The sequence below is a fragment of the Ursus americanus genome, chromosome 22 (assembly GCF_024610735.1).
Source record: "Ursus americanus isolate L20-20 chromosome 22, mUrsAme1.1.p, whole genome shotgun sequence".
Lineage (NCBI taxonomy): Eukaryota > Metazoa > Chordata > Mammalia > Carnivora > Ursidae > Ursus > Ursus americanus.
In genome coordinates, this window is record NC_142148.1 from 14,334,319 (window position 1) to 14,357,459 (window position 23,141).

General features: G+C 51.1%; 1 protein-coding gene across 2 annotated transcripts; it reads right to left on the reverse strand.

Annotated features, from left to right (window-relative positions):
• Positions 1–4,597: 4,597 nt before the first annotated feature.
• Positions 4,598–15,881, reverse strand: CD40 (CD40 molecule). 2 transcript variants are annotated; one of them, XM_045804773.2, is made up of 9 exons: positions 15,750–15,881; positions 12,618–12,693; positions 12,158–12,283; positions 11,742–11,888; positions 11,313–11,406; positions 8,063–8,124; positions 5,875–5,961; positions 5,722–5,750; positions 4,598–5,177 (listed from the first exon to the last, which is right to left on the reverse strand). In XM_045804773.2, the coding sequence occupies exons 1-9, from the start codon at positions 15,798–15,800 to the stop codon at positions 5,016–5,018; spliced, it is 834 nt and encodes a 277-aa protein (XP_045660729.1). In that variant the 5' UTR covers positions 15,801–15,881; the 3' UTR covers positions 4,598–5,015. The 2 variants fall into 2 exon arrangements, with proteins under 2 accessions (XP_045660729.1, XP_045660728.1); XM_045804772.2 differs by having other exon boundaries at positions 5,863–5,961.
• Between the last annotated feature and the right edge of the window lie 7,260 nt (positions 15,882–23,141).

Consider the following 23,141-nt stretch of genomic DNA (forward strand, 5'->3'; position numbering starts at 1 on the left):
AGTCTGGAAGGACCTGTAACTCGTAGTCGGCGGGGCTGGTGGGGAGGCTTACAGGTGGTCTTATTTTCCTGTTTATTGCTTAGATGGGGGCGGTGCAATGCACAGGTATGATTTTCATAATTAGCCAAAATACCACTTGTTTGAAAGAGAACAGGGGAGATGGAATTGCCTGGAGAAGGAAGGAGGTGGGTGGGCAGGGAGCAGGCTGACCGCAGGGAGGTGGGTGGAGGGATGGGCAGAGACTGCGGGTGGGGTGGGCGGAGTCCTGGAGGGAGGCAGCCGCAGGGAAGTCGCTCAAGGCCCAGCAGGACGTGCAGGTCTGCAGGGAGAGAGGCAGAGAGCCCAGGGATAGGAAGGGGGACAGGAATGAAGAAGCTTTCCCTGCCCACTGGCCCCATCTGTCTGGGCAGAAGCTGCTCACTGACCTTGCTGAGCTGAGCCCCTCCCAGAGCCCCCCCCCCCCTAACAGTGCTGCAGGGCCCCAGAGGAGGCTTCCCCTGAGCTTCCGCCAGCCCCCAGTCCCCAGGACCACAGCATGGTTGCTGGGTTTTTTTTTCCTTTTTTTTACAGATTAAAACTGTATCTCCCCACCCCTGCCGGTAGATTTTTAATTTTCTGTTCCAGAATCACTCTGGGGGAGAGAAATCCTTCGGGGCAGAGTCTTTAATAACTTCTGCTGCCCAAGGAATCCGCTGCAAGCCCTGCAGTCTGCAGGGGAGGGTTTGTGCCTGCCTGGGGGGGAGGTGGGCTGGCAGCGGGGGCAGGAAGCGGGGTATCACAGAATGAAAAGGACACAGACACCCAGCTCCACCTCAGTCCCAAGGCAATTTCCTCAGTCCTAGAGCTCTTCATACCTTAGATGTGGGCCCCCAGGAGCTCTCTCCTGCCTCCAGGCTGGGATGCAGGCGAAGGAGACAGCCTGCCTCTGACACTCAGCCTAACTCAGTTCTGGACCTTCCCAGGGCCTCAGTTTCCGTACATAGAAAACAAAAGGATCAGACACAATGACGTTCCCAGTCTCTTTCAATTCCAACCCTCGATGACATGCTTTCTTGGGTTCTTACCTTTAACTTCTTGGAATTAGTAGCATTTCAACATTGGGAGATTTCACATGGAAATCTGGATGCGAAGCCATATCCAGCTCCCATTCCTGCAGGGCAACATGGAAAGGGACTGATCGACACTGCCCCCCTCGCAAAGATAGGCAGAGCCTGCCCACTTTGTCGCAGGCTCTGCCTTCCTGACTCTTCCTGCCCCCACGGGGTCCGCCTCACTCTGTCTCCTGTGCAGGGGACTTTGCAACCCCTGCCCTGGAGGTTAGCTGGGCTTTCCCCCTGCGGTGGACAGACACGCTGTCCCTTAACGGCCCTGAAATGACATGTACCTGTTTCCCTGCTCCATGGCGGGGCAAAATCCCCAGGCTGAGGGTCAGCCTAGGTAGGCCCAAATCCTGGTTCTACCCCTCAGACCTTGGCAAGTCATTCAGCCTCTGAGCCTCATCTGTAAAATGGGTGTTATAAGACTGCGCATTATGGACGGTGGTCCTCTGGACTAAGACATCGAGCAGGAAGTTCTTAGCACTGTGCCGAGCACATAGCAAGCTCTCGATCTGTGAGCACTCTCAGCAACTCTGTGCACAGCTCTAGCCCCGGATGAGGCCGCAGTAGAAGTGCAGTTGATGCCTGTCCAAGGAAGGAGGCAGGGAAGAGGATGGCCTCTGAATGGCCAGAAATGGAGGAAGATACAGAGTACAGGTAGCAGGAGGCTCAAGCCTAGGGGGCCCCAGAGAGGAAAGTCCTCTTCTCCAAAGTGAGGGTGGGATGTAGCTTCAAAGTCCGCAAAAACCAGCGGCCAGGGTCTTCGCACGTTACGTTGGCGCCACCTACTGGCTGATGTAGGCCTCACACCCACCCACCCCCTCCTCTCCAACCACAGGGCAGAGCGACTCCTACAGAGGGTTGATGATCTTCACTTATTTTTAGAATTGGCGGGACCCTTAGAACTCCTAGGGCACCAGCCCTTCATCACACATCGGGAGGGAAAATTTCCAGAACCAGAGAGTAACATTCCCAAGGTCACATAGAAAGTTTCTGGCTGAGTTCCATTTAGAACCCAGAACTGGCTACAGCTGCCAAGAACCCCGTCCCTTTATCAGGGACGCTGAGATAGATATACTTGTACCTTCTCATGCATGAGTTCCACGGACTCTGGGGGGAGCCCCTCCCAGAAACCAACTCTGTGATAAGGAAAGAATGCAGGTAAGTTTATTGGGAGGGGGGGATTGAACTCGAGAAGCACCAGTGTGGAAATAGGTGGTGGGGAAGACAGGGGAGGGAAGGAAGCCAGTGGCAGCGGGGCACCTGGGGCTCGATCCCGCTCAGAAACCTAGGAAAACCTACACCGCCCTTCAGATCTGTCCCTCCCAAGGGCAAGGAGGCTGGGGCATCTATCCACCAGCTCTCATTCCTATTTGGTTGAAAGTATTCTGGGGCAGTAACTCTCCAGGGTACAGCTGACCCTCCACACACCGGCACCAAGTGTGCTTTTGAGACCAGGGAAAGCCCCAAGGCAATCGATCCCAAGTGCTTGTAATAGGAAACCACATGCTTATCTGGAAATATGAATGCCGAGGGAGGGCAGTAGTTCTTAAAGTGAGGTCTCTGGGCCAGCAGCATCAGCATCATTCAGGGAACTTGTTAAAAATGCAAATGGCTGAGCTCCATCCCAGACCTACTCAATCAAACACTGGCCGTGGGGCCCAGCAATCTTTGGTAAGTCTGATAGGTGGTTCTGACCCATGCTTGAGATTGAGAACCTCTGACCCAGGAGAACACAAGGAAGACTCAATACCACCTAGTACTGGTATCGGGTATGGTCTGTATTTGCCAGGTGAGAAAACTGAGCTGCTCAGAGATGAAAATGACACACCCAAGGTCACACAGACAAAAGGTGACAGAGGAAGGTCTTTTGCCTCTTTCCACCATACTGCCCTGCACAGAAGTGTCACTAGGATTTGGACTTTAAGTAGTGGGGAAGGGTGCGGTCCCAAAGCTCCCCTCCCCCTCCACTCCACAACCACCATTTTGTTCCGCTTTCTAAACCAAACGTCTCCACCTGGTGCATCCAAATGGTTCTTAAAGCTCTTCTGGGAAGCCTGCCAAGCCAGGTGCCCTTCTCTTGGCTCGCAGCTGCCCTCTGTCTCCATCCAGGGCAAGCCCTCTCCACCCCCACCCTCCAGCCAGCAGGACACACCGAGGAAATCCAAAGCTGCTTCTTGCTGGGGGAAGGGTTGAGATCCCTGGGTTGAACCAGCCTGCTCTCATCCTCACCATGAATCTTTGTGCAGGGGCTTTGCTTGGCTCTTCCCTCTCCTTGTCCTACAACCTTCCTCCCCTCCCTTCCCTCCCCTCCCCTCCCTTCCCCTCTGCTCCCACTCCATCTGCTGCTCCTCCTGGCTAGGCTCCCCCTCAGTTGGCACAGCAGGAAAAGAGAACAGGATGGTTTATTTTTATCCTAAGATACTGCTGGGGGGGGGGGGGAAGGGGGCACCATCTGACCAAGAAGCTGCAGCTCCTGTAGCAGTTGGGAGGTCAGAAGGAAGTGGGAGGCCCAGGAGCTCCCCAGGAAGGAGCGATAGATGTAGGCTCCAGAGAGCAGGAAGATCTGGAAGAAGCCCCACAGGACCAAGAGTGGCGAGCTCTGAGTGACACCACTGAGAATTGCTGTGTGACCACAGCCAAGTCCCTTCACCTCTCTGGGCTCCTATTTTCACCTCTGTTAAAAAGGGAGGGATCTGGACCCTGCCTGCCCTCAAGGCTGTTTTTTATGAACATGAATAAAATGAGGAGAGTGCTTTGCAAACACAATGCCAAATGTGAGTACACATGGCAACCGGGAAGGGCAGCAGCCTGGGGACCTCCTTCTTATCCCACAGAAAGTGCCCTAATTCTGCGAGCCTGGCCGCAAGTTAAACAGCTCATGTCACCCAGCATTTCCACCCCCATTTTCCTTTATACATGTTTGATGTCTTTTTTAATTACATAAGCATGATATGAACTCACTCTTCTTTTGGGGAAAAGAAGTCAAATCTTCGTTTAACCCCTCTCCAACCCTTCTTTCCCAACCCAGACATGGCAACTCTTGAAGATGTGTGTTTTCTGTGTATCCTTCCAGAACACCTGTCATATCTACATATACACTGGTATGTTTATACGTGTATCCGTAGATGACATATCATATTGTTTGGGGGTATGTGCTTGGGGGTATGTGTCTGGGGGTATCTTTTTAAGATGTTTCCAGGGGCGCCTGGGTGGCTCAGTCATTAAGCGTCTGCCTTCGGCTCAGGGCGTGATCCCAGAGTCCTGGGATCGAGCCCCACATCAGGCTCCTCCACTGGGAGCCTGCTTCTTCCTCTCCCACTCCCCCTGCCTGTGTTCCCTTTCTGGCTGGCTGTCTCTCTCTCTGTCAAATAAATAAATAAAATCCTTAAAAAAAAAAAAGATGTTTCCATACCCATCATTCTGCAACCTGTTTTTTTTTTCCACAAGTGTTTTTGAGATCCTGTTGTATAAATATATTACAATTTTGGGATCCTGTTGTATAAATATATTACAATTTTATTTAGTCACTCCCCTGCTAATGGACAGTTAAGTGGCTTCTAGTCGTCCACTGTCACAAACATCACAAACAAGGCCGCAATGGCTATTCGCATATAGGTCTGCCCGGGCTTGTAGAAACCACCATGGTCCATCTCTGGGCCCTGAACTGCTGGGCTGGACGGTTTGGTGGATGGCTATCACTGTAGGGCCGCCAAAAAGTTTCGCCTCCGTCTTTAAAAGCAAGTTGGGAGATGCACTGGGCTCCAGGGCTGCGGTGGAAGGTTCTTGGTTTCTGCAACGCAGGGGTGCGGGCAGGGTGTGCCCCGTCGCCTGGTGCCCAGCAGCAGCCCCAGCAGCTCCAGGCTCTCCAGCCTGCGCCCGGTTGCCCAGGCTGCCACACTCCTGGGCACGCATGCCTCATACTTTCTCCTGCACAGAGATGCGGCTCTCTTTGCCGTCCTCCTGCGTGACTGGCTGGCACCCGTGCAAGGTCTCCTGCACCGGAGCAATGGAGGGGGGTGGGACAGGAAAGTCCTCCAGGTCCTCCACGGGGTCCTCCACGGGGTCCTGACACATAACCTTAGGGGAGCCAAGGTGTGAGGTTACACCCCCCGCCCCGCAGCAACACTACACCTCCGAGTAGCCCTTCCCTCAGAAGGACACCCCTCCCCCAAACACAAGCCCCTTCCCCTTTCCCAAAGGCAGGGTCGGTGCTGATTCCATGGGTGCCTCCTGCCCCCTGCTGGCCACACAGAGAGTGTCAAGAAGCTTTCAGATCCAAGGAGCCGCCCTCCAGCCCCCACCCAGTGACCTGGCACCAAGGCCCCAGAGACATGGTTCCCCAGGTACTAAATGCCAGGAAACATCAGATCTTGCCAAGGATGCCAGGGCTGCTCTGCGGGGAGGGGGTCCCTGAGAGGACAGAGGTGGGTGGTGCCAGGGAGTGAACAGGAAGAGCCCTCCCCGCAGCCCAGCACTGGGGGTGAGAGGAGCTGCTTCTGCTGCCTTCCCGCCCACCACAGGGGTAGACCTTGAATCGGTTTTCCTGCCAGACAGTCAACAGTGAGTCAGGCTTTCTCTCCAGTTTGCCAAAACCCTGAGCCGGTCCCCGGGGCTGACCTACCTTATTCTCTGGCTCCTTGGCCACCTTTCCTAGAGAGAGAGGGAAAAAAAAGGGATTGGGAGTTGGTGAAGCCAGATCAGGAAACAGGTGGTCACATCTATACCTTCTCCTCCCTCCCTCCTTCCCTCATCGCCTCCCCACCTGGGCACTCACTGATACAGGCAGACACCAACAGGACAGCAAGCAGGATCCCCATCGTGATGGGGATCACCACCAAGGCTCTTATCCGAGGTGGGGAACCTGGAGAAATCAAGACTTCAATGACGGCTCCCCACCAGCGGCACCCCCCTACCCCCATGCCTAAGGCTGCTGCACCTTGCTGGACTCTAAAATCCTTCAATGGCTGAGCTCATCTAAAATCCAAGGATTCTGGGGCACCTGGGTGGCTCAGTCATTAAGCGTCTGCCTTCGGCCCAGGGCGTGATCCCAGTGTTCTGGGATCGAGCCCCACATCGGGCTCCATGCTCCACTGGGAGCCTGCTTCTTCCTCTCCCACTTTCCCTGCTTGTGTTCCCTCTTGCACTGGCTGTCTCTCTCTGTCAAATAAATAAATAAATTCTTAAAAAAAAATAAAATCCAAGGATTCAAACAAGTGGCCCTAGGAGAATGTGGCCGGATGTGCTTAGTGTGACCAACACATTAAAAAAGAATTCTTGAGGGGCGCCTGGGTGGCTCAGTCATTAAGCGTCTGCCTTCAGCTCGGGTCATGATCTCAGGGTCCTGGGATCCAGCCCCACATCAGGCTCCCTGCTCAGCGGGAAGCCTGCTTCTCCCTCTCTCACACCAACCCCCACTAGTGTTCCCTCTCTTGCTGTGTCTCTCTCTGTCCAATAAATAAATAAAATCTTTGGAAAAAAAAAAGAATTCTTGAAATATTTGCCAACTTTTTAAAATTGGGAGATGGCATATTTAGTATCAGGATATCTGGTTTCTCTTAGAAGTTTGGAAGATCCAGCCGCAGCAGGCCAGCAGCCCCACCTGGCACCCCTCACTAGAACTGAGGACTGGCTACCCACATGCCCCATCCCTCCCCACTCTCTGCCCAATGCTGAGGTCCATCAGCATTCATGTCTGCACTGTTGCCTTGGTTATAGAAGCATGGAGGGAAAAGTAAAGTATTTTTGGACCTAAGTCTCTATCCTAAATGGGAAAATGAAAGATGCATGGCAGGGACCAGGGGAAGGCAAGTGAAGCACTCACCGTAGGACAAAAATTTAAGGGGACACCAAAAAACTCAGTAATCAAGAAAAATAATATTTAAATGTCACGTTTTAAAAAATCATATCAACAAACTATAGCCTACAGGCTGGCTGCCTCTTCTTTTTTTTAAAGATTTATTTATTTATTTATTTATTTGGGAGAGAGAGGGAGAGCATGAGTGGGGGGAGGGGCAGAGGGAAATGGAGACAATCTCAGGCAGACTCTCCACTGAGTGGGGAGCCTAACGCGGGACTCGATTTCAAGACCCTGAGATCATGACCTGAGCTGAAATTGAGATCATGACTTGAGCCAAAATCAGGAGCCGGACGCTTAATTGACTGAGCCACCCAGGCACCCCTGGCTGCCTGTTTTTTAAATAAAGTTTTATTGGAACCAGGGCTGGGATTAGGCTGAGGCAAGTGAGGCAGGGCTGGATCACGTTTTTATGTCAACTTTGATATTTTGTTCATTATGGACTTTTTTTTACATTAGCTTTTTTTTTAACGTATCAAATGTTATTTATCTTGATGACTGTATTTTTCCGGCACCCCCTTTAATACTGTGTCCAAGGCAGGTGTTTCGCTCACCTCACTCCAGTCCCAGCCCTGCCAAGAGGAAAGTGGGTCTTAAGAAAAACAAGAGAGAGTGTCTTAGTCTTAGCCGTGACTTTTCAATTCCACAACTTGACCTGCCTGGTACTTGCAGTTATGTGAGTCTGTGATATGTGCTGTAGGCCAACCTCTTCGTTCCAAAATTAAAGCCGAGGCCCTGAGATGAACAGGTGAGTGACCCACCGTGCTGGTGCTTGAAATGCAGGGTGGCAGAAGAGCATTGCTGGAGCACCTCGAAAGTGCGAGAACCCATGCCGGGCACTTCCCCTGAGCTGCTAAGGGAGCTGCTGTTATTATCCCATTTCACAGATGAAGACACTGAGGCTCAGAGTGGGGCAGTGACTTACCCAGGCTCCACAGGAAAGTGGTAAAGCTGGGATGCCTCAACCCCAAAAAACTGCCTCTTCCTCTCACTTCACCTGCTCTCTCTCTCCCCACCCCCACCCCGGGTTGTCTCTGTGTGCTGCTGAGTTCCCTTTGAGCTCCCCGCCCCCCAAGCCTGCTGCCAGGGCCCATTCTCCAAGACTCACCACAGACGGCATCCGTCTTGTTAGTCCCCGCCTCAATCTCCATCAGGCCTTTGGTCTCACAGCTGTGCAGACAGAAGTACACATGTGCGCACACGCACACGCACACACACACGGCCCAGACACACAGACACGCACACACACACACACACACACAGAGACACACACAGCACAGACACACAGACACGCACACACACACAGACACGCACACACACACACGGAGACACACACAGCACACACACAGACACGCACACACACACACACAGAGACACACACAGCACAGACAGACACGCACACACACACGGCACAGACACGCACAGACACACAGACACGCACACACACACAGACACACACAGCACAGACACACAGACACACACACACGGCACAGACATGCACACACACACAGACACACACACGGCACAGACACACAGACACGCACACACACACAGACACGGCACAGACACACACACACGGCACAGACACACAGACACGCACACACACACACAGCACAGAGACACAGACACGCACACACACACACAGAGACACACACAGCACAGACACACGCGCACACACACACACGGCACAGACACACAGACACACACGGCACAGACACACAGACACACGCGCACGCACAGACAGACACACACGGCACAGACACACAGACACACGCGCACACACACACGGCACAGACACACACACACACACACGGCACAGACACACACACAGCACAGACACAGAGAGAGAGAGAGAGAAAGAGACATGAAATTTCCCCAACCGTAAGATTTCCAACCCCAGAGGGAGACCGTCAAAACCAACAAGTTCAGGTTCACCGAGCACGTATGCTGGGGAGCCTTCTATGCTGGTTATCACGGGAAAGACACAGACTCTTATGGAACTCATGAGTGCACAGAAAAAATTGTTGCACATCTCGAAGGAGGAATAACCGGAGAGTCTCTACGGAACGCCACGCTTTGTCACATAGGCTGAAGTGAACGGGAATCATTCAGAGAAGGGGAGACCAAGCCCGCCATGGTTGGAAGAGAGGGATGATGGGTTCAGTCTAAGGCAGGGCTCGTCAGCCTCAGCACTGCTGCCATTTGGGGCCCCCTAAGTCTGTTGCAGGGCTGTCGTGCGCACCGTGGGGTGCTGAGCCACACCCCTGGCCCCCACCCGCTAGATCCCATAGCAGCCCCTCTCCAGTTGCGACAACCAAAATCTCTCCAGACATTGCCAGATGTCCCCTGGGGAGAAAAATTGCTCAGCTGAGAACCTCTGGTGAGGGGTCATCCAGAAAGACCGGGGAAGGGAGAGCTGAGTGGCCTTGAAGGGTGTAAATTCAGAGCAGCAGTACATTCTAGCTGAAGCAGGACAGTGTGATTTGAGGGATTCGGTGGGGGGCATGCCAGATGGTGTGAGGGAACTATGGAAAACTGGGCTGTAGAACCAGATCACTGGTAATCAGCCATGAAGGTTCCAACCGGATTCAGCAGGTGTGTGGGTCAGCGTCCAACCAGATGACCACGCAATGACAGGACGCGGGGCCACAGAGCTCCCAGGAGGAGAAATGACGGACAAGTGGAGGCCCGTGCAGGCATCTCAATAGGGGATGATGAAGACGTGGTTCCAGGAGGAGCGGGGAGGATTGGACAGAAGAGAACATGGCCAAAAATAATACATCTAAAGTGGGGGGGGGGAAAGGTGAGACACTACAGAGAAAGCACATACATAAGAATGCTTAGGCGTCTACACGACACCCCCACCTGTCTTTTCCTCATGCCTTATGAGGTGAAGGTCATCCCCATTTTCCAAATGAGGGCACGCACGGGGGCTCAGAGGAGGGTCACACACTTATGTGGGGTCACATCCTTTCTAAGCTGCAGAGGCCAGAACCCAGTGCTCTGATACTAGTAGTCCAGCTGCCCCTGGTTATCTTTCAACATTTATTATAAAGATTTATTGAGCACCTACTGTGCACTGGGCATTGATCTAGGTAAAAGGAATGCATCGTTGGAAGGGGGGAAAAAAAGGCCAAGTCTCCACATGGAAGGAATTTGAAGTCTACTGGAGCAAGGCAGACAGGAAACAAATAACAACGTATTGTGTGGAATGCTAGTATTTGGAAAATACGTGTTTGCATGTGCGTGCGTGGATTTGTTTGTCCATAGAATCTCTGGAAGGACACGCGAGGAACAGTAGCTGCCTCCAGGGAGGACTGAGTGGCTGAGGAACAGGGTGAAAGAAGACTTATCACCATAGGCCTCTTGTGCCTTGTGTCCCACGAGCCTGTCTCGCCCATTTTTAAAAAATTAAATGTAAAAGGTCCATCGAGCAGGCGTTGAAGGGTATTCCCGGCAGGAGAGGTGGATGCAAGAGAATGAAGCGTGCACTGAGGGGATTGCAAGTAGCATAGGGGAAGAAGTCGGGAAATGGAGCTGGAAGGTTGGGGGCCCATGCGAAGGAGTCTGGGTCTCGTCCTAAAGGCACAGAGAGCCATGAAGCATTTTACATAGGGAGTGCCATGATCCGAAATACACTGTAGAAAGCTCACTGTGGGAAGAGGGTGGGGGGAGTGGGCAGAGGCAGGGAGGCCGGTGAGGAGGTAAAGGCACCATCCAGACCACAGCGATGACTGTGAAGATAATGAGAAGGAATCCCAAAACATCTGGAAAGCCAGATGGACAGAATGTGGTGACTGATTTGGGAGGGACTGTGGGACAAGTGCCCAGACCCATGGAGGTGTCTTCCCAGAGGATGAGGGGCAGGCAAGCGAGCCCATTTGGTGCCCTTGGGTCACCTGCATGGAGGTGGACCCTCAGTGGTGGCATATGACTGTCTGGGACCCAGAAGACAGACCTAGACAGGAAATGTTGTCTGGGAACCAGGGGTATAGATGAGATGCTCAGGGGAGGTGGGCAAAGCTATTAGGGAGTATAGCTTAGAACTAAGGCCAAGGAAACCAGGTAGGAGGAGCAGAGGAGGGGTAGAAGGAAAGCAAGAGAGGTGTCACGGTGCCCCAAGAAGGGAATCTGATGAAGATTGAGAGATCAGTAACATCTGTTACCACTGAGACAGAGCAGGCAAAAAAATGCTGAACAGTGGCCTTTTGGTCAGCCATGAGGACACTCTAAAAGTTCTCTAAGTGCACAAGTGTGTGGACATGGGGAGCAGGGGCTGCAGGACAGGTGGCCAGGTAGAATGGAAGTGGTCCCACGCCCCTCGTAGGGCTGGAAACACAAGGGATGGATCCTTGTACCTTGTCCAAGGGTGACACTTTTCCAAAGCAGATGACACATTGGAGAAGAAGCCGACGGGGCAGGGATCACAGACCGTATCAGAGACCCCTGTAGCTGGAAGGAAGGAGGCAGCATTCGTCATCACAGTGGACCGACCACCTGGCCAGCTCTCAAGGGAACTGGCGGATAGGCAGGGCAGGGCAGGGAGAACTGTCCCCCAGCACAGAGCTTCCCCGACTGCCACAGCCCGGGGGAAGCCTCCTCCCACCACCCTCCCAACGGAGATACCCAGGGCTGGAGGCAGGTTGAGAAAGGTTCCGTTTCCTGCTCACCAAGCAGACATCCCAATGCAGGTTGGTCGAGGCTGAGTGCCCACTGCCCACCCCCTCACCTGGAGCCTCAGCTCCTCTCTCCTCCCTGCAGAGCTGAGTCCCAGACAGGCCACGTACCAATCTGCCTGACTCCCAGGCCAGGGAGGCACAGGCTGTGCAGGGTGCAGCTTTCACAGGCATCGTTGGTACAGTGGAGACCTTTATCGCATGTGCAAATGGTGTCTGTTTCTGAGGTGCCCTCCCTCTGGACCCGGAGCCCTAGGTCTGAACAGAGACGGCAGGAAGGAGAGGGACCCCTTATCAGCCATGCTCGGGGGATCTGCTCCTCACACGTCCTGCTTTTATTTTCTTAGATCCTCTTCCAAGTAGGGATGAGGATCAAATTATTTAACAACCAGTACAACCCAGACTGCAACCAATCAGAACAGACCATGGCTATAAAAAAAAAAAAAAAAAGCAATGGCTGCATTGTCAGGAATGAGCTAGACTATCAGCCTAGCTCCCGATCACCCCTTCCCCAGCAGCCCACGCACTGGGGTCGCAGTATTTGTGCTGGTGACAGTGTCTCTCTGTGTTCCAAGTGCCTAGGAATTCGCCTTCTTTGCAACGAATGCATTCTGTGTCGGTGATCTCTGTGCAGTCATTCACCAGTTTCTCTCCTGGAAAACATCGGGAAATGAGACGGCTCCAGCCAGCTCAATGAGTCAGACACTTATCAAAAACTGAGCAGGCTGGGGTTTAGGGCAGGAGGGGAGGGTGTTCCAAGACGACTGTCTCGGACCCTTCTAGACTTCATAGTCTGGTGGGGGCCATGGGAGAGATAGGAACCCTAGTGCTGGGTAGGCAGAGAGGGAACCCAGAACATTTCTGACAGCAGGGCAGGGATGGGAAGAATCCCAAGGGTCATTTAAGACTCCAGCTGACACATGGGGTCTGCGTCTGCCAGCAAACCAAGAAGGGTCCCACTATGGGGCCAGGGGGTCGGCGGCTCACCTGGAGGACACAAATTACAGCACTGACTGTTTATTAGGTATTGCTTTTCTCTGCATACAATGCGTTCTGGGTGGACCTAAAAACAGAATGGGGTGATTTGAGGGGATCTTGGAATCTCTGCTACAGCCTCTATGGCAGGGAGGTGGAAATCAGCCAGGACAGAGGTTAGAACTGGAGTGAAGTCCAGAGCAGAAAAATAGAGCCTGCTTGGTGTGTTTGTTTTTAACTAAACTGCCAACTGATGTGATTATAAAAGGACCCAGAGGATCGGTCTGGCATTTTACAAAGTGATGGCGCTGGAACATAGCAATAGTCTCTGAACTAAACAGATCTGCCTTTTGGCTTGGCTCCTGAGTCGTTCCTCCTCCCAAAGATCCAGAAGCACAGGAGGGCTCCAGCACCTCCCCTGGAGCCCTGAGGCTGTCTGGCTTCAGCTGGTCCTCGTTCTGGCTGGGGCTATATTTAGCACTTGGCCGCTTCCTTCTATTCTTCGGCTCTCCATCCCTTTCCCCTCTCCAAACCCTCATCATCTGATCATCCAACCCCTCCCTCACGAAATGCCAAGACTGTGAAGCTGGAAGGATTAAAATCCAATGCTTTTGCTTGACAAATGGTTAGCCAAAGGACCAGGGAGCTGGGGCACTTGCCCAGAGTCACACAGCGCCAGAATCCGATGAGAACTCGGGTCTCAATGCTGCCCCCTCTCCATCAACTTAGGTCCTGCCCGTGCTATTATTACTCCATCCAGGTACCACCCGCGCTATTCATTACTTCTCATTAATTTCAAATACATTGATTTTAAATGTAAACCTTATATCATTGCCATGAGAGGAGAGCCAGTATCACTTCTCATAAATAAAAGGTAACCCTAAAAATAAATTCAACAGAAGTGCAGCGCTGCTATTAAAAACCCAGCTGGTTGATCTGCTTGCTGACAGCCCTCCTCTCCAGGTCTGTTCTTGGTTTTTGTTTAAAAAGGAGGATTAGCAAGTGCTGGAGAGGTCTTAACTCTATCCTAGCTCCAGAGACTTCCTCCTTGAAAAAAAGAGAAGGATTTTAATAGAAGTGTAAAGTGAATTTTTGTTGTTTAGTTCTATATTCGAGTGTTGCCTAAAATCATGCCACACTTCGGGTACAGCCAGTGAAAAGAGCACAGGCTTGAGAGTCGAACAGCTTAAGGCTCCAATCTTGCCTCTGTAATGCATACTAGTTATTTTTGTTTCTCTTAGCCTCAGTTTCCTCATCTCTAAAACGGGAGGAGTGCCCACTCCACAGACAAGGTTGTGAAAATCAGAATGAATAGATGTGTACAGCTCAGCACAGAAGCTAGCACATAGTAAGGGCTCATTAAATGGCAGTTTTAATTATCATACATATTTGTGAATATCCATTGGGATGACTAACACCCTGGACTCTGCCCTAATTGGTGGCTCTCATTCAGTTTGGGTGAGAAAATTACTTACAGAGAAGCATCTTATTCCAAATGGGGACGGAAATAAAAAGGTCTGTTCCTTCCACTACCACGTCCTGTGAATGTTCTTCCTGCAACCCTGTGGACCTTTCCCACCAGAGGCCCAGAGCAATGAACGTCCTTTGTGCCATTTTCAAACCCAAGAGAAATACAGCTCCTTCTCTGAAAGTTTGTCAATCCCCAGTTCCCACTCCATAGCTCCAGTCCTTCTGACACAAAGAAGCTCAGGACCGAGGCTCAGAGAAGCAGGCTTTGGAATCAGGCAGACGTAGATTTATATCCAGGTTCCACCTAGCTGTGAGAACTTTGGCAGGTTATTGCCTCTCTCTGAGCCTCAGTTTGTTTATCTGTATAATGGGGGAGTTGAAAAAAATCAGATCAAGAATGCCTGTAAAGCATTTTGCTCAGAGGCTGACACATGGGAAGCTCTGACAAATAGCCCCTGCTATTTTTGTCACCACCCAGTCTCTACCTGGAGCCAAAACTGGCAGTATGCTCTTGAGAAGCCCAGATCACCCTTCATGCTACCTCCCCTGGCTCTTCCTCCAATACCTCCTACAAGAGCCCTCCTCCTCCCTCTAGCTCCACCTTCTTCCTGGCTCCTTTCTCCCTAAGAACCATTGCTTAGAGTGAAAATGAAAGTTCTGGGACCAAAGCAGCTTCCCCACTGACTCTTCTCCCCTGCTGCTGACTCCCCTCCCCAAACCCTCCGTGGGTCTTTCCTACTCAGACTTTATGCCAGAAACCACAGACCTTGAAAGTAGGGGGAGGCCAAAGGGGTTGGGATGAGAGGGTCAGGTACTTGGGGGATTCCCAGCCTCCAGAATGAGGAACTACAAAAATACATTTAAACAAAAAGTGAGTCAAGTGTGGGCTACTGAAAATCCCGGAGACATGCTTGGTTGGGCATAACTGAGACTTACTGGTGCCTGGAGAAACCCCTGCTGGTCTCCTAGCCCTTTCTTGAGTCCCATGAACTATTCATCTCCCCCCAGAGGTCCCCTATATCATCTTAAATTCAGAAGACAGAGACACAGCCTTGGGTATTCCTCCTAAGTTGGATCACCCAGGATTTGGGGGAGGGGGTGGGAGAGTTAAAAGCTCCTTGCCTTCTCGAAGAAGTACCTGGGCCTCTGCACCCACCCTTGTTCCCACAAGATGCCCTGGAAGAAGGCAGCCCCAGGTGGCCAGGATATGATAACCACTCAGAGAGGCTGGCATCTGTCCACAATTGCGAAGGGACAGGAAACCGACCAGACCCGCCTCTTCCCTTGCCCGGCCTCTCTTCTCGCCTCTGAAACCCCTCACCAGTCCCCGTGCGGCCAGCCTCTACAGCAAACCCAGACTGCAGCCTTTTGACCAAATAAAGGCTTGAGGCTCCCCAAATCCCAACCCCATCCACGCCATAGGTGCACGATTTTTTGCAGTGCCCCCACTACGCGCCCTCTGTGGGCTACATGGGACCCCAATCTGGAAGAAGACAGAGGCAGCCTACCTCGTTCAGCCAGGACGCGGGGTACCTTACCTAGATTTTCTACCCACCTGTCTGTCGTCCCAAAATCAGCTAGGAAGGTCCCTTCCCCGAAATACTGCTTCTCTTCCCACTCCCCACTCTCAAATCCCCAAATCCCTTGTCGGGTCAGAGCAGAAACTCAACTCACGGCGGTCAACAAGGAGCCCCAGAAGAGACAGCGCAGAGGCAGAAGAACCATGGCGAGCTGAATACCAGGCGGCGGAGTAGTGGCGCTGGGACTGGGCCTCTAGTAACTCCCCCAGCCGGTGCCCCCGGCCCCGCCGAGGAAATGGGCGGGGTCTTCTGGGACCAATCGCGGTCAGCTTCGTTGGGGGGGTGGAGCTCTTGAAGACTCTTAGCGCCGGGATTTCCCCCCGGGCATTCCTAGGAGTCTAATTCTCCCGGAGTTTAGGGGCGCGCTTCTGGCACTGGGGAGGGCGCGTGGTCCCAGGAAGAGCACTTCCTCCTCGCCCCTGGGGCTCAGAGGCCAAGCTGAAGAGGGCAGGGAGCTAGCAGTCTTCCCGGAGAGCTAAAGGAGAGAAGAGAGATACCCACATTCTGGGAAGACTCCCCAGGAACCCCCCACGGTTCTCCCCTGCAGCCTCCGGGAATTCCGGCAGAACCGAAAGTGTCCCCACCGCGGATGGAGAGGCCTGAGGAAGTTCCCCCCATCCCTGAAAACGGGAAGGCCACAGCTGGGGTGTGGGGAAGAGGAGGACGTTTCAAGGAAAAGAGTTTTCCAGCTTAAAGTTTCACACTCTTTCAAAGGAAATTCCCTCGAGTGGGCGCAGCGTCCCAGCCTCCCCATCCAACCATCCATGCAGCCATGCGTCTATTCCATCCCCGTTCCCGTCCGGAGGCTGGAGATGGGCGATTAGAGTAGGATATCAGCCTTTCGTGCGATCGTGGGACCCCACGAGTATCTCAGGGGACTCGGGACCCTCTCGTTCTGCAGAAACCCCCACACCCTTGTGCCTACATTTCCCTGTGTCTGGCCCTCCCAGCCATTCTTCAACCAATGTTAACACTCTCTACTCCGCAGCATGGAACACCTGAGTTCTGTTCTAAGCTCCTCCTCTGATGGGTTGCTCTTCCTTGAACCTCAGTTATCCCCAGTGGAACCTGAGGAGCTTGAACTAGATAGTCGTTGGGGTGATGACCCTCCAAGTTCTGCATTTCTGGGCCAGGCTGCGTAGATAGGGGATGATGGGAGAGGAAGGCGCTGCTAACCCCACCCTCCTGGCTTCTGCTGCAAAAGGCACCCTCCTTTCCAACACATGTCACTAATTCAGAAGTTCATCATCTCTCACCAGGGTTGTCCCAATGGCCTCACTCACTCACTAGGTACCTGTTGAGCCCCAACTATGGGCCATACAACTCCCAACTAACTCCCCTGCCCCTGTTGTTCATCCTGTTGCAGTTTTCTTTGCAAACCCCGGATCTGATCTGATTAGGACATTTCCCTGGTGAAAAACCTCTTTGGGCTCCCCATCCTCAGGATGGTCCAAACTCCCTCTCATGACCTAGAAAGCCCTTCTGCACTCTACCCCCACCTGTCTGCCCACGTTCACTCCCTGCCATGACCTCCCATGCACACTGGCTTCCACCATACTCTCCTTCTCCCCATTTTCAAACAGTCTTTTCTTCTTACAGTGTCTTGCTGTTTCCTTCTTTCCCCTCTCCTTCCTGGAACCAGTTTAAATTTCGCTTCCTTTTCAGTTAAGCCTCCACTTAACTCCCTGAGACAGAGAGAGTTGCTCCACCCAACCTTATCCCTCCCCCTGGGTCTCTGCAGCATTAGCATGCTGGACTCGAACCCCATCTGTCTGGCCCCACTGGACTGGGTGCATCTTGAGGACAGGATGGGATTCATCCCAGTCCTGGGCATGGAATAGGACACAAATACATATTCACAGAACGAATAAATGAGTAAGTGGGTTCAGCAGCTTCTCATTCCCAGCACACCCTCCATCAAGAAGGATGTGGGGACAGAAGGTGCAAAGCTGGTTGGTAGTCACAACACACCTCAAGCCGGTGGTCAGACACCAATAAGCCAGGAACACTTGAAATCAGAGTCCAGAGGACTCCTCATGAGCCACCCAAACATGCCTGGGATAAAGAGAACATTAAACTATCTTTTCCCTTTTTAATCCACTTCGAAAAGCAAGTACAGTTTTAATTCCTTTGGGAGGGGGGAGGGCGTTACTATAATAACTTCAGCCATTACTTACTCTTTATTTGCTTGATTCCAAAATTGGGCCCTTCACAAAACTGCCTTGGGAAGCCAGTACACAGAGTTAAAACATTAATTATATTATATAAAACGTATCATAGCCGCAATTAAAGCAGCTTAAATTAATGTGTGAAAGAATAAATAGTAGCCTTCGGGTTGCCCCATGGGGTGAAGACCAGATAAGATAAAGGGAAGATATTTTAGTATATGCATATCCAAAGGAGACATGTGCTGGCGGGGACAGGCCAAGAGAAGGCATAGAATCTTCCTGGGCTGAGCAGAGTACGCTGGAAGAGGACAGAGAAAAGATGATTTATGGGGAGGGGGGCTCAGTGATAGGAATACGGCAAAGGACATTTCAAAGAGTGGGGACCTAGGATTTTGGAATAACAGGAAATGGCCTTTGCAGGGGAATGGGGGTCCCAGGGCCACGTGGATGGGTAAGAAGCAGGCCTGGAGGTCAAGTCCACAGCCCAGCCAGAATCTGGTGAGCAGATGATTCTAATACACAAATCCCATGGTGTTGCTCTTAGGTTTAAAGCAACTCCCCAGAGCCCTCGCTCCTTAAGCTCATGGGGCCTCCAGGCCATAGGCTCCCTGAGCTGCATCTCTAACTATCCTCCTGCCTTCAGCTTTCTGCTCCAGGCTGTGCTGCGACCCCTGCCAGAAAGCTCTTCTCTGCTCTCCTTTCTTCAGATCAACCCCTTTTCATCTTTCAACTCAGGTGGCCCTTCTCTGGATACCCCTCTGGAACAACCACCTGGAACGTGCACACCTACCTCCCCGTGCCCTCTCAGAATCCTGTGGCTGCTTACCTAAGCAAGACTCCAGCCTACCACACTGTATTTCAATTATTCTGTTTACTCATGGAACCAGTGTACTGAGGTGACTCAACTTGATGGGGCATAATAATGAAGTTTTTCCCCCTAATCTCTACCTTCAGCCATGCTGTGTTGAATTTCTCTTTTCCATCCCTTAATGACATCTTGGGCAGATTGTATTACTTTTGGATCACTTTCTGTTGTTAAACCTCCATCCTTGAAAGCTTTATTCTCAAACTCAATTTAAATCTCATTTTGTCTTCTCTGTTATTCATCCAAAGGTTGACTTGAGCCAGGATCCTCCCTGGTTGAATAAAAAGTGGGAGAGGGGGGACATTGCCTGGTTGGGAAACATGCCCTAGCACCCTCCCCCTTATTGAAATTGGGAGGAGGGAATGCAAATAGCTCTGCGATAGCCCCCTTCCTGTTGGTTGACCCTGCTTCCCTAGCCTGGAGTGGCAAGTGTTCATAAATGGTTTCTCAGGGGCCATATGAGTGTATTTCTTGTGAGCTTCTCCACTGTGTAGTTTTCTGACAGTGGCCATTCAGCTCAGGCTTGAGCTTCCCTACCTTGCCCCACCACCTAGGGGCAATTTCTGCCTCTGGTGGGACCCTGTTGCTCAGCAATCAGCCCTGTTGGGTGGGAATGCCAGAGAGCTTAGGTAACTACTGCAGGGTCTACTTGACTCAGAGAAATTCACACATCCTGGCCAGCTGCTCCACAGTGACTCCTCTCTCCACCTCTCTTTTCCCCTGCTCAGATAGGCACAGGGGGACAGCAGCAAGTCCACTGCCAAGGAGACCCCCATTGGGGAACAGCATCCCAGTATCCCCTTCTTGCAGTCACCCCTCAATCACCAGAAGGGACTCTCAATTGAAGAGGGAAGAGAAGGGAATTACCTTTCACCGTAAATACTATACTCTTCAATATAACCAAAGAACTCCTCCCTGCCTGATATTATTATTGGGCAAGGAAGAGGAAAGTGAGCTTTTAGCTAGGGGATATAGGGCCAGTTCTGCCCCCTTTAGTAAACCTTGCAGGGAATGCATCTGGTTCCATTTAGAATGCAGGGTACACAGGGCCTGTTTGCTTTGGCTGTGGGACATAGTACAGTTCCTAAGTAATGAGGAGTTCCCACTCAATAACCTTTGGATTGGCCCATCCTTCATACCCAACTTGATTCTTGGAGAGGAAGATCTTTGTAGCCTGATGCCCACACAGAGCCCAGGCACCTGCCAAGCAAGTGTTTGTTGAGTGAATGTGGGACTATAAAGTAATGAGGCTGCAGGGATCCATCAGGATCGACTTGCTCGTTCTCACACTGTTGGGGGAGTTGCTCAGCTTCACCAGATGACCAGGCTCTCTAGCTAGGATTCCCAGGCCCAACTGTAAACAAAAATCTCTTCTCTCAGCTCAGCATAGTTGGGTTGGGGTTTATCAAAGGAGCTAAGAAACTCAGAAAAGAACCCCAAACATAAATTAAGAAAATCCAAGAGCCAGCAAAATAGATGGGTGAGTTAACACAGTGTAGACATTCTTTACCATGATCTGGTCAAAGCCGCTTACTGATTTGGCTGATCCTGATTCCTAGACCTTGGGTCTGGTCCTCAGCCATCTCAGGCTCTGATGTCTGAAACAAGAGATGGCTTTGGTTGGGGGAGGGGATCCAAATTCTTTACCATGGCCTCAAGATCTTGCATGATCTGGCTTCTGCTGACCACTCCCTCCACTCACCCACTTGCTGCCTATACCCCAGTCATCCAGGCCTCTCAGTTCGCACCTCAGAGCCTTTGTCTGTGCTGCTCCCACTTCCTGAGAGGCCCCTTCTCCCACTCTTCCTCTGTTGACTCTTCCTCACGGTTCAGGTCTCTGGGCAAATGGCACTTCCTCAGTGAGGCCTTCTCTAATAACCTTATCTAAAGTGAGTTCCTCTGCTGCAACCCGCCTTCCCCGCTGCTGCCCTTTCTCACAGCACCTGTTCTAGTCAGGGTCGTCATTGCAAGCAAGACAAGACAGAGCTGGTGAACTTAATAAGAGAACATTGTTGGAGGGTGTCAGGTGGGTCATAGAAATGATGGAAAGGCTGAAGGACCCAACTCCAGCAGCAACCACAGGAAGCAGGACATAGTCAAGACTCTGCTACAGAACAGGTCTTACCAACCAGCTCTGTGTTAGCCAACCCCCAAGGTGACCCCCAGTGACCCCACCTCTTGGTCTATATACCTTCCTGTGGTTCCTCCCCCCCCCCCCCAGTCACTGTACCATCGTTGGTCTGCATAACCAATAGAATCGAGGAGAAGCAATGGCATGTCACTTCCAAGATCAGGTCATAAAACTGAGATTTCAGGCCTGCGTGTTCTGTAGAATATTCTCTCTCTCCCTCACCTTCCCCCTTTCCTGTTTCCCTCCCTCTCTCCCTCCCTCTCTCCCTCCCCCTCCCCTCTCTTCTTCCTTCTCTTGTCAGGCCCACTGGGGAAGCCAGCTGTCCTGTCAGGAGAACACTTCAGCAGTCTATAGAAAAACCCACCTGGCGAGGATCCGAAGCTTCTGGCCATTGGCCATGTAAGAGGAGTGGACCCTCCAGCCCCAGTCAAGCCTCAGCTAAGTGCAACCCAGCTGACACCTTGACTGCTGTCTTGTGAGCTCATAAATGTTTTGTTATTTCAAGTCACTAAGTTTTAGGGTAATTTCTTACACAGCAAAATATAACACACAACAATACAATCAGTAAGTGACCCTGAACTCGAGCACCGTTCCCTCCAGGTGCAGGATCTTGGGAAAGGACCTCAGAGTGGCCATGCTTGGCTCACACCCCATATTCTGGCTGACAGGGGATAGGAAGAACTATCTGTGCCTTCCTGGCCCCTGGTGGGTCCTGCCCCCCACCATTCTTGTCAAGTAGGAGGGATGCTCATATGCTAAACGGTCCAAGCAATCCGTCTGTAGTGCAATGTTCCATCACAACATTACCACTAGTCATAGTTCTCTGCGCAGGATGGCCTTTTTCTCCTTTTCCCTCCTCCTCTTAATTTTGGGCACACGGCAAGGCCCCAGAACTAAAGAAAGCAGATACTCTCTTGGCCCAATAGTATAGGGGAAATATCCTCAAAAGTCAAAAGTCTGAGTGCTTTAAGAGTGCCAGACCCTGAGGAAACCTCAGGGCAAACTCCTTTCAGTGGATTAAGGGGGAAAAAGAAAAGAAAATTTGGGAATCAGGATCAAAAGATACAGTTCTGCGTCTTTTCGTATAGCCAAAGCCCAATGAATAATCAAAGCTTTCCCGCTCAAGATATATGTATGAAACAGATACTTTAAAACAGACCAAAAATTTAGCCGTGGTCCATCCCAAAATTAAATCAATGTTTTATTTGTACGTGTCACTTTATCATCGTTGTCTATATGTACCTTCAGATTTTTCTTTCCTGAGTATATCCTAGAGAGATTTCCTGTTTTATGTTTTGCTGTAACATTAAATCCTATGTATTATTTCCACTTTTGTAAATATCCATTTTTTTTCTTTCTCTTTATACTCCCCTCCTAATCACAGCTCAGTCGGGATCCTTCTACATATTTAAAAATATGTTTGTTCAGGGGCATCTGGGTGGCACGGTTGGTTAAGCATCTGCCTTTGGCCCAGGTCATGACCCCAGGGTCCTGGGGTTGAGCCCCATGTCCTATCGGGCTGCCTCCTCAGGGGAAGCCTGCTTTTCCCCCTCCCCCTGCCCCTCCCCCGGGTCATGCACAGGCGCGCGCACTCTCTCTCTCTTTCTCTAGCATTCTCTCTCTCTCTCTCTCTCTCTCAAATAAATAAACAAAATATTTTTTAAAAAAGAATATGTTTGTTCATTTCATAAGAAAAGGAACCTTTGTCATTTTTCTGCCCTTTTCTCATTTAACTCTATCATGGAAATCATTCCAGGTTAGCAGATCTGACACATTCCTTTTTTAGTAGCTGTGTAATGTTCCATGATGTGGGCTTGTCACAACTGATTCAATGGTTCTTCTGTCGATACACATTCAGGCTGCATCCAGGTTTTACCACTACACAGCATGCTGTAACAACACATACTTGTACCCATATGCTTAGGCATTTGTGCTTCAGTTTCTATAGAGTAGATTTCTAGAAGTGGAATATGTAGGTACATATATGGTAAATGGGAACAGTAATTACAAAAGACTTGGGAAATTCACATGTATGAAGGGACCTTTACTTTGCACTCTATCATTAGATGTTATCATCCATTTTAATATCAGACAGTTAATGGGTGAAGAGAGATAGCTCATTGTTTTAATTTGTATCTTCTCAATTATTTCCCAATTAATCGAGCATCCTCTCAAATGCTTATTAACTATTTGGGTTTCCTCTTTCATGAACTAACTGTGTATATCCTTTGTCCATTGTTTTACCAAATGTCTTTTTCCTATCTTTTTCATTCATCCATGTATTCTTTCAACAAATATTCATCAAGCATTTCACTATAGGTC

Bases quoted from the DNA above. Each gene is read 5' to 3' on its own strand.
- CD40 (XM_045804772.2), bottom strand. From the start codon at position 15,800: ATGGTTCTTCTGCCTCTGCGCTGTCTCTTCTGGGGCTCCTTGTTGACC. The intron at 5,751-5,862 runs GTGGGGAGGCGA...CTCTCTCTCTAG, and splicing joins CTGTATCAGTGAGTGCCCAG to GAAAGGTGGCCAAGGAGCCA. The intron at 5,178-5,721 runs GTAGGTCAGCCC...GGCTCCCCTAAG, and splicing joins CCAAGGAGCCAGAGAATAAG to GTTATGTGTCAGGACCCCGT.